General features: G+C 33.8%; 1 protein-coding gene across 1 annotated transcript in view; it reads left to right on the forward strand.

Moving 5' to 3' along the window:
• Positions 1-6283: 6283 nt before the first annotated feature.
• LOC107863706 (probable WRKY transcription factor 20) overlaps positions 6284-11070 on the forward strand; it is a gene marked incomplete at its 5' end in the record, with an annotated part of 11938 nt that continues 7151 nt past the window's right edge. Inside the window, 2 exon segments of the mRNA XM_016709781.2 lie at positions 6284-6603; positions 7860-8051. Of these exon segments, the coding sequence (XP_016565267.1) occupies positions 6301-6603; positions 7860-8051 (495 nt within the window).

Here is an 11070-nt window from a genome sequence, read left to right on the forward strand (position 1 = left end):
AACAACAACAACAACAACAACAACAACAACAACAACAACAACAACAATAATAATAATAATAATAATTATTATTATTATTATTATTATTATTTTGTAATTATTTTATATATCTAAATAATTTTTAATTCTCAAATCCTCGTTAATCATATATGTAATTATTTTAAAATCTTAAGAACAATATGCATATTTTAAATAATTATTACTTTTCTAAAATAAAATAATTTTTTGGACAAACCAAATCAAGAAAATAAGATAACAAAAAAAAAGGAAAAGGTGAAACAATAAGGATAATGAAGAGTAACAAACTGATTAAATATATATACATTATAAGATAAATATGTATTGTGTTTAAAAAAATAGATAAGAAAGAATAATAAATTGATTTTCTTTTATAAAATGAATGTGATATTTGAATTTAAATAAATGAAAGTTGGTTTGAAATGAAGTTCTACAGCTTCATAATCTCTCCAATATATATTCCTACAATAATACATATTAAACTTCTCTTCTTCTTGGTTCTATTGATCATTAGCTTTATTTGTTAATTAATATTGTTATTACATTTTTCATATTCTTTATGTTTTAGAAACTTTTTTGATTTAACATTTTTATTTTTATATGTAGATTATGATCGTTTAATAGATATTTTTTCCTATTATATCAAAACCTGTATTCAAGTGAATAATATTTTTCATTCTGATTTTGTTCTTTGATTTTGCTAAAGTAAATAAACTTTCAACTAAAAATTTTAGTCAGATTGATGTTTTCAAATGCTAAATTTTGTCAATATTTTTACATTATATATTATTTCATTAAAATCTTTTAAGTTGTAAACAATATAGTAAAAAAAATTTGAAACATAAAAGTTTTTCTTTTTTGTAATTATATGATTGTTTTTACTCAAATAGGTTTGGCTAGAGATTAGGAGGAGACGAAGAAGAAGGGTGGAGGATATTAAAAATCTAATATATTTAAATTATGAATAATATAATAAAAATATATACTATAAAGCATATTTCTTTTACAATTACATAATTATTATTTTCGTATAGATTTGGTTAGAGGCGTAGGATTGGGTGCGGAATGGTGGATGAGGGTGGAGGTATGTGGTTGGGGGGGGAGGGTTTAAAAATTGATTTAGTTGGGAATAATCTAATATTATTATACTGTGAATAATATAATTAAAAATTGTGAAACACAATTTTTATTGTAATTACATAATTATTTTTCCATACAGATTTGGTTAGAGGTGGAGGATTGCATGGGGGTGGAGGTGTGGGGTATGAAGGGTGTACGTAGAGGTGGAGGTGGGGTGGGGGTAGGGGTGGGGGTGGAGGAAGGGAGATATTAACAATCTATTTTAAAAAAAATCCTATGAATATTAAAAAGAATATGAAACATAAATTTATTTTTACAATTACATAATTATTTTTTAAAAAATAGATTTGATTGGAGGTGTGGGATTGGGTGGGGAGGGTTGCGTGGGGGTGGATGCGTGTGAGTGGGTGGGTGGAGGAGTTTTTATTTTTATTTTTTTTAAAATTGATGGAGGAGGAGGGGTAGGGGTAGGACTTTTTTTATTTAATTGAAAAATAATATTATAGTTAATTTTTTTTAAAAGATAATACGTTTTAATATGCTCAAACGAGATATTTCAATATAAATGATTAAACCTAATTTTATTATTATTTGTGCATCGCACGAATATGTATATTAGTTATAAATTATTCCCAACCCTACATAGACTCCACATTATTGACCATCTCATTTTTTATCCAATAAAATAAGTTAAAAAGAAAATAAATAGCCTTTTTGCAATTGAGGTCGTAGACGTTTGTCATCTAACCCCATCTAGGAGTGGCAATGGTGCGATGCGATACGGGTGCGATGTGAGTTTTTTCTAAATCCGTGAATTTTAAAATCGTTCCGCACCGCACGACATCACTTTTAAAACCGCATAAATCTGCCCATACTCATACTTGCACATATCCGCACCGCCCTATATTTTTTTTTCTTTTTAAAATTTTTGTAACTCCATGGGAAAGGTCTTGTTCATGGTGGTAAGCGAGGGAGGATTTAGTACAGGGATAATGCCGCTTTATACTAATATAGTCCCGAGTTGGTAATTAGACATCTTCTCGTTCCGCCCTTCCTATTGGGATAGCAGCCTTTGGGCTTTGCCTGTCCTTTCTAATACGAAATTTCAGCCCCGACCGGCTTGAAATGAGTGCATGTACATCACACCTCCTACGGTTGTTGTCAAAGCTTTGAGTGAACTGACAACCATAATATTTTCAATACTAGAAAATAGTAACTATCAATTTCTATTATATCATTTTTCACTAAGAAATTATCAGAAAAGCATCACGTGTACAAGTAAATGATCAAATATCAAATTTTCATTAAGATGAATAAAAAAATTTAAAAATTAAAAATTGTTATAAATGTATTTGCATTATACTGAATGTCTATCTAGATCTAATAAGATCTATTAAGATCTAGTTGATATCTATCAGGATTTGAAATATCTGTCTTTTAGTCAGAAACTAGGAGTATTTTTTCCTATAAATAAAGGGGTTTTGTTCATTGTATTATCAATCATCTTATGATCTCATATTCCCCAAGAGAAATAAGAATTACTCTCTCTATTCTCTCAACTCTTCTTCTTGTATTTACTTTATATTTCATAACACGTTATCAGCACGAGACTCTGCCAAACTAGGCGAGATTATGAATCTAAAGGTGATTTCAAGGTTAGTAATTCCTTATGTTATCTGTCTTTTGCTATTAATAATATAATTATTGTTGAATTTGAGGAAAAATAATTGGTTTGGAACTATTTATGTTTTAAATTTGTTCCTCAAGAACAATACTATAAAAAAGGATGATAATATGTTGGGTTTATATCCCATCGATTTATACCTAAGACACTTTTATATGGATAAGCCGTTGAGTTTGAATCTCAATGCACCATATCGATGATATTATGATGGCTAAGGTAAAATAATATGTATTTGGTGAAACATGTCCTATCAAATATGCTTCATTCCTTGAATTGAATGTGGTAGCAATAAATTATATGTATGCCTCAATTTGTTTTTGTAGTAGCTATCATAACTTGATACGCTTAAGGCATGATTATATTCCATTCCTGGGAATGAGAATTTCGATTATTTCAATATAAACGTGCACTTGATTGTGATGGTATCACAACTCACCTCTGAAAGAGGCAGAATAACCAAGAAGAGTTATTTTGAAATCTACTTCTAAAGTAGTAAATTTGAAATTTATTCATGTAATAATAAATCTGAAATTTACTAAAGTGAAAAATACATGTCATGGTAAACTTAGAGTTTACTAGTATAAAAGTTCATAAATTGACATGAACGATTGCGACATCCTAAAGATGTTCATATTAAGTATTAAATACATATATTGAAGAATTAGAAAATTCTTCATGAACTTTAATGTTGCTTGTTCTCATGATAAGTTGGTTGAACCAACTAATTTTGGGATTGGATCCCTTAAAATCTAAGAAGAATAAAAGGTGAATAAGGGCTCGTTCACCTATCATGTGATATATTGAAAAGATGCATAGATAAGATGATCGCATGTACATTTATGGTCAACCTACGTTTGATATTCATAAAGTTACTTGTTCAATATAAATTGAGCATAATTTTCAAATTGTGTAATCAAGATAATTCATCTTGATGATGATGGTTTAATATTGAATGTCTTCCATAAATAGCTGAACCATTACTAATGAGAACAAAGTTTCATGTATTGGTATGAAAAATGATGTGTTGCATACAATAACACTTGTATGCATTAGACTAATATATTATGATTATTTCTTCCCTCTCAATCGGTTCAACGCCAGCAACCAACTATTCCATCTTATAGTTTTTATGTGCGGTATATAATTAATAAATATATCATGATGCACAAAGATGGATTCCTCAAATAAGATGGAAGATATATGTTAGTTTTCCTAACATAAGGGGAGATTATAAGCACCTATGAAATGTGTTAGGAATTATCATTAGATCCTCATTCAAAAGATAATTCAAGTTGAATGCCGAACGCATCTCATATAAGCTGTAAGTGCTCATATTTTACGTTTATAAAGGACAAAGTCTACACACGCATGAAGCATGGTAGATTAATCGGTTTCAAATGAAATAATCCTTGAAAACTAAGGAGCAAATAATCATAATAAGAAGGCAATGTACTCTTGAAGAGCCTACGACATAATACTTCATGAAATCTTATGAGAGGTTCAGGTACCTAAAAATAATGAAGTGATGAGATCTCAAAATATTATGTCGCATTGTGTACCAATACAAAATGAAAAATCATCGATGATATTTTTGATACAATATTGACGCTATATTGTAAAAGCTTACGAGGATCTGAATTCTACGTTAATTTAAGCATGCTGACGTAGAAATATTTATCAAGTGACATGAAAGGATGCATCTTGGTAATCATAAAACTTATTTGATTTGCAGTCCAGACACTTGAAGATGTCACATATGAACTGTTGAATATTGTCACTTGACAAAATTTATATGAAAACTTCTTTAAGGATTCAAAATATAAAAGTTTCTGGGAAACTTATTGATAATCTTTATATTGTGTAAGCTTATAGCTTAAAAATTATTGAAACTCTTGGAGAGTTTTCAAAGCAATAGATTATTTGCTGAAATGAGAAACATACCAAATTAGATTGGTTATAAAGTACCATATCTTAGTGCAACTAGTGCACTCATGTATCTTGCAAATACTATAAGACCCGATATAGCCTTTTCGGTCAATTTATTAGCAAGGTATATTTCTTCTCCTACTAAGAGACATCAGAATGGGATAAAACACATGAGCTTGTTTTATTCTAAAGATTGCAATTTTGATCTTATTGATTATGCTGATGTTGAGTATTTAATTAATCTGCATAAAACTCGGTCTCAAACAGGCTATGTGTTCATATGTAGTGGTACTGCCATATCCTGGAGATATACAAAGCAGTCTATCGTAGCCACTTCATCGAATCATGCTGAGATAATAGCTATTCATGAAGCAAGCCGAAAATATGTATAGTTGAGGTCTATGATACATCTCATTCGAGAAAAATGTGGTTTGAAATGTGACAATGTACCTATAATTTTATACGGAGATAATGCAACATGCAAGCACATCTTAATGGAGAATTCATAAAAGAAAATAGAACGAAGCATACTTCATCAAAGCTTTTCTACGTACACGAGCTCTAAAAGAATGGTGATATTAACATGCAACAGATTCGTTCAAGTGACAATATGACTAACTTATTCATCAAGTCTCCTCCTGCTGTAACTTTCAAGAAGATGATGCACAAGATCAAGATGCAAAGACTTAAGGATGTTCTCATTAGGGAAAGTTAATACGCGTTATACTCTTTTTCCCTTATGAGGTTTTGTCCCACAGAATTTTTCTTGTAAGGTTTTTAATAAGGCAACCTATATGCGATTGTTAGAGATGTGTACTTTTTTTTCTTCACTAATTTTTTTCCTCTGAATTTTTTCTAGTAAGGTTTTATCGAGACATATTATCTATCTAGACATTCAAAGGGGAGTTTTATAAATGTATTTACATTATAGTGAATGTCTATCAAGATATAATAAGATCCATCAAAATCTAGATCTAGCTGATATCTATCAGGATTTGAAGTATCTGCCTTTTAGTTAGAAACTAGGAGCATTTTATCCTATAAATAGAGGAATTTTATTCATTGTATTATCAATCATCTTATGATCTCACATTCCTCAAGAGAAATAAGAATTACTCTCTCTATTTTCTCTACCTTCTTCTTATATTTACTTTATATTTCATAAATAAAAATTATTTATTTATAATATTATACATATTATTTTAAGTATTATAAAATTTTAAGTAAAATATATATATAATTTTAGATAAATTTATTAAAATAATATTAATTTTTCTTTTTAATTTAAACCTCGATATATATGCAACCCACCTCATCCGACATTATTTTAAAAAAAATAATACTTAAATCTGTAAAAAGACATTACTTAAATCCGCCCAACACCCAGTTAATCTAAACCCCACACCGCCTCTGCGCCTCGTATAGCCTAAAATCACACCACCTCATTGCCATCTCTGTCCCCATCCGAGCATCCCTGTGTGCCCACTACCCCACCCCCTAACCCACAACCCCAACCTGTTTCTCCCCTTTTGACCGTGTCTCCTCCTACCTCCAAAAAAAAAAAAAAAAAAAAAACTCTTCTGAATCCGTCAATGGAAGATTCTCACTCTCACTCTCACTACCCTCGCCCCTATAGCAACTCAGCTCCACTCTCTTCCATCAATGAAACTTCTGAGCAAGTCAAATTTTCAAGCTCCGATGCTGCGCTCTTCTCCAGCTCTGATGCTGCGTTCGTCTACTCCTCCGCCTTTGGATCGAACAGTAGTAGCAGTGCTAAGTACAAACTGATGTCACCTGCTAAGCTCCCGATCTCTCGCTCCCCGTGTATAACTATCCCTCCTGGTCTCAGTCCTTCTTCCTTTCTCGAATCTCCCGTTCTTCTTTCTAACATCAAAGTTAGTTCTACTTCTCAATTTTAGTTGCTTTCAGATTTCGGATCCAATATTAGTTGCTTTTTCCTCGTTAAGAAAAACAGAAATTCGATATCTTACCTACTATTCTCTTCGTCCATGTTTACTAAAAAATAGTTGTCTTACTTTGAAAAATCAAGAGATAATTTGTCATTTTGCATCTATTTTACTCCTATTATTAAATATTCCATTCATTCCTTAATATTTAAACGACTTGTAATTAATATGGATGATATAGGAAAATTACGTTCTTATTTATTGTGTCGGTATGTCAAATCAAACAAAACATGTGCAAGTAAAAATGGGGGGAGGGGGGTGGGTGGGTGGGTTAATATTTTGATTGCTAATCTGGATTAGTTTAAATGTTGTTTAAGAGTAAGGTAATATAGTTGTGCTGTCTTCAATTTCAGAATGAAATGCTAACCTAAAAATTGTTTCCCTTTATTTAATTAAGTTCAGATAGTGCTCTAATTAATACTCTTTAAGTGGAGGTGCGGAGGAATTTATTGATGTGATTCCTGCTTTCTTAAAGTACATTTTTGAACTATTAATTTAGATATTTTGGTTGTTTTAATTGTATTGCAATCTTTTCCCTTGATTCTTCTTCCCCACCTGAATGCTATTTCGGGAATACATGTATGTATATATATGGGATTTCTGTGCAATTTGCAGCCGTTGGTTCTGATGCTGATATAATTATTCCTCTTGATTTTAGTAGAATTATATTCTTTTTCGTCTGCATATTTAGCTGTCAGTGTGTTTCGTCACATGTTGAATCTTTACTTTTGGCAAGGTGCTCAACTTACCACTAAGTTGCTCCCTAAAGAAAAAGATACCAGTGTCATGAATGTAGCCAGAATAATGGCATCAGAGAGTTGTATACACTTTTGTTATTCTAATCAGTATGATTATTATCAGCATGTGTGGTGTTTGTGTCATTTAAGTCTTAGTGTCTTACTATATTGAAAGGTTCCAACTTCAGTGGCTCGTGATGAATACTATTTGAAACTACTATAAGTCGCATCTATTTTTTCTTGAAAACATCTTTACCCGCCGCCGAGATGGAATGATGATTGATAAAGAAACATAGCAAGAAAGAAAAAGAAAAGATTTCTTCCCCCATAATGAAGCAGGATGCTGAAAAAAAAGTGGAAAAAACTGTATGAAATTGGTTATCCTGTGTTCAGATGCTATTTAAGAAAATTGTAATCAATGAATAGTATTTAACTTATAACCTGCAGGCTGAGCCTTCTCCGACCACAGGTTCCTTCTCCAAGTTTCAACTAATGCAAGGCTCTAGTGGGAGTGCTGCTTTTTCATTGATGAGAAGCTGTTCCAGTGGAAATGCATATGGTGAAACGACCGGCGAATTTGAGTTTGAATTTCCTATTGGATCTAGCTCTACATCAGGATCACTGGCAAAGGAAGCTGTGGTAATGCCCTTGACTGTTATCCTTGGCATCATTGGAAACAAATCACCTAAGTTTTATTCAAAGCCCATGTGTTTGAATTTGATTAAAAACTAGGAAATACAACAGAGCACTATTGAATACCATTTATTTTCTCCTCCCCTTCAAAACTTCACAATGGGCCAATCCACTCCTTAAATTGAACAGTGCTTGAGTCAGAAATTCCGTTAAAACTGTGACTTTGGTGTTCTTAAAATTCTCTCTCACACACGCGCACACGCTCACTCACTTGCAGCATCTCATTGGTGGAAGGATTGAGACACCTCTTTTTAATAAGAAAAAGGATCGAAACACAATTCCTTGCATGTGATGCCTGTAGTATGCGTGTTGACCTTCTTGATTATGAATTTCATCACATATGAATTACAAACATACAAAAGGCATCTGCAAGTGAGAGGATACAAAATTCTTGCGTATGAATTTCATCACGTAACTTTCTTTAATATGGCAAATGGACCTAATTTTTTATCAGTTAACTTCTTTGCAACCAAAGTTGAAGGAACAGGTGGGTTTTTGGTTAATTCTCTCTTTAACACGAGCATAAAGCAGTATAATGATTGCACCTTTTTTATTTAAAAAAAGTTTTTGTAACAAGGTGTTTACATCTCTTTTATTACTAGTTCAAGACCCTTAAATGAATTAATTTCGAATATTGATTTTGTATAAAATGAAAAAAGTTGTTGGTTTTTTTAAAAAGAAGATGGGGCGGCGAAAAGGGGGTTAAAATGGCTCTCAAAGGATTGAATAACTTTCAATAGCATTCAATAGTATTCAATAATTTTATTGAACATCAAGGGGCTTTAAATAGCCACCTTACAATAGAAAAATCAGCAACATTCAAAATTTAAACTAACTAAAATGTCTCAACAAATCAAACAACCTAACATAAATTCAAAATTCAAATTCATCTTAAATTATCTAACTTATTTTGCCAAAAACTAGTGCAGTAACTTAAGCAATTTCCAACAAGAATGGAGGGTAACTGTTAAAAGTACATTCAAAGGTGTTTACCCATTGCCAGGAAAAGGACGATTGGTTTGCACCGAGTGTTTGGTTTCCATATATGTTGCCTATTTCTTCCTCTTGTTTTATTTGTTTTCTTCCACGGTTGAGTGGATGTTTGTTTCTGATGAATTGCTCATCTCACTTGACTGATACTTTGGGTTTGGAGGCATTTCTTTTCTTTCTACATTTTATGAATTTAATGATAGGATCCAACAAAAATAAGGAAGGCCTTGCAGGCCTTTGGTTTCTTTTGCCCCTTTTAGTTAGTTTCTTATTTTTTTTTAGTACCCAAGGTGGTTGACTGATTTGTTTAACGGCATTTTCAAGTCGGTGAAAATGCCCAACGCATAGAGGTGGAGCACTATGATCCCTCTGTACAAGAATAAGGGTGACATTCAGTGTTGCAACAATTATCGGGGTATTAAGTTATTGAGTCACATTATGAAAATTTGGGAGAGAGTGGTCGAGTTGAGGTTGAGGAGGATAGTCTCTATTTCGGAGAACCAGTTTGGATTTATGCCCGGGCGCTCGACGACGGAGGCAATTCACCTGGTTCGGAAATTGGTGGAACAGTACAGGGATAGAAAGAAGGATCTGCACATGGTGTTTATCGACTTGGAGAAGGCATAATACAAAGTCCCTAGGGAAGTTCTTTGGAGATGACGGGAGGTGAGTGGGGTCCCGGTGGCGTATATCAGAGCAATCAAGGATATGTATGATGGAGCTAAGACCCAGGTGAGGACGGCGGGTGGTGATTCTGAACATTTCCCTGTCCTGACAGGTTTACATTAGGGATCTACTCTTAGCCCCTTTTTGTTTGCTTTGGTGATGGATGTGTTGACGCGGCGTATTCAAGGCGAGGTGCCCTGGTGTATGCTTTTTGCAGATGATGTGATTTTGATTGATGAGACTCGGGGGGTGTGAATGATAAATTAGAACTGTGGAGAGAGACCCTTGAGTCTAAAGGGTTCAGGTTAAGTAGGAGCAAGACCGAGTATTTGGAATGTAAGTTTGATGGCTCGAGGGAGGGGGATGACGTGGTAGTAAGGCTGGAGTCTCAGGTGGTGTGTAAGAGGGATAGTTTCAAGTATCATGGGTCCATGATTCAGGGGAATAATGAGATTGACGAGGATGTCTCTCACCGTATCGGGGTGGGATGTATAAAGTGGAAGCTCGCCTCGGGGGTGTTGTCTGATAAAAAGGTGCCGCCTAAGCTTAAAGGCAAATTTTACAGGGTGACAGTCTGTCCAGCCATGTTGTATGGAGCAGAGTGTTGGCCAGTCAACAACTCTCACATTTAGAAATTTAAGGTGGTGGAAATGCGGATTTTGCGTTGGATATGTCGGCTTACTAGGGGTGATAGAGTTTGAAATGAGACCATCCGAGAAAAGGTTGGAGTTGCTTTGGTGGAGGACAAGATGTGGGAGGTTCGTTTGAGATGGTTCAGACACGTGATGAGGAGGGGCACGGAGGCACCGGTTCGTAGGTGTGAGAGGCTTGCTTTGGATGGTTTCAGACGGGGCAGGGGTAGGCCGAAGAAGTACTGGAGAGAGGTGATTAGGCGGGACATGGAGCAATTACGGCTTACTGAAGACATGACCCTAGATAGGAAGATCTGGAGGACGTGTATTAGGATAGAAGGCTAGTGTCATTTTGGGTAGGTAGGGTAGGGCATTACTTGGTGGGTGTAGTATTCTTATTATGATTTCTTGTTGCTTGTAGTATTACGATTGGTTACTAGTCTTCGTTTACTCTTTCCCTGTATGTGGCGTCTCTATGTTTTGTCTTGTTCCAGGTTTTTTGGTATGACTTTGATTACTATTCCTTGTTTTGAGCCGTGGGTCTATCGGAAACAGCCTTGCTACTTCTCCGGGAGTAATGGTATGGACTGCGTACATCTTACCCTCCCAGACCTCACTATGTGGGAATACACTGGGTTTGTTGTTGTTGTTGTTGTACCCAAGGAAGCAACATTTAA

This window comes from Capsicum annuum, chromosome 3, assembly GCF_002878395.1.
Source record: "Capsicum annuum cultivar UCD-10X-F1 chromosome 3, UCD10Xv1.1, whole genome shotgun sequence".
NCBI lineage: Eukaryota > Viridiplantae > Streptophyta > Magnoliopsida > Solanales > Solanaceae > Capsicum > Capsicum annuum.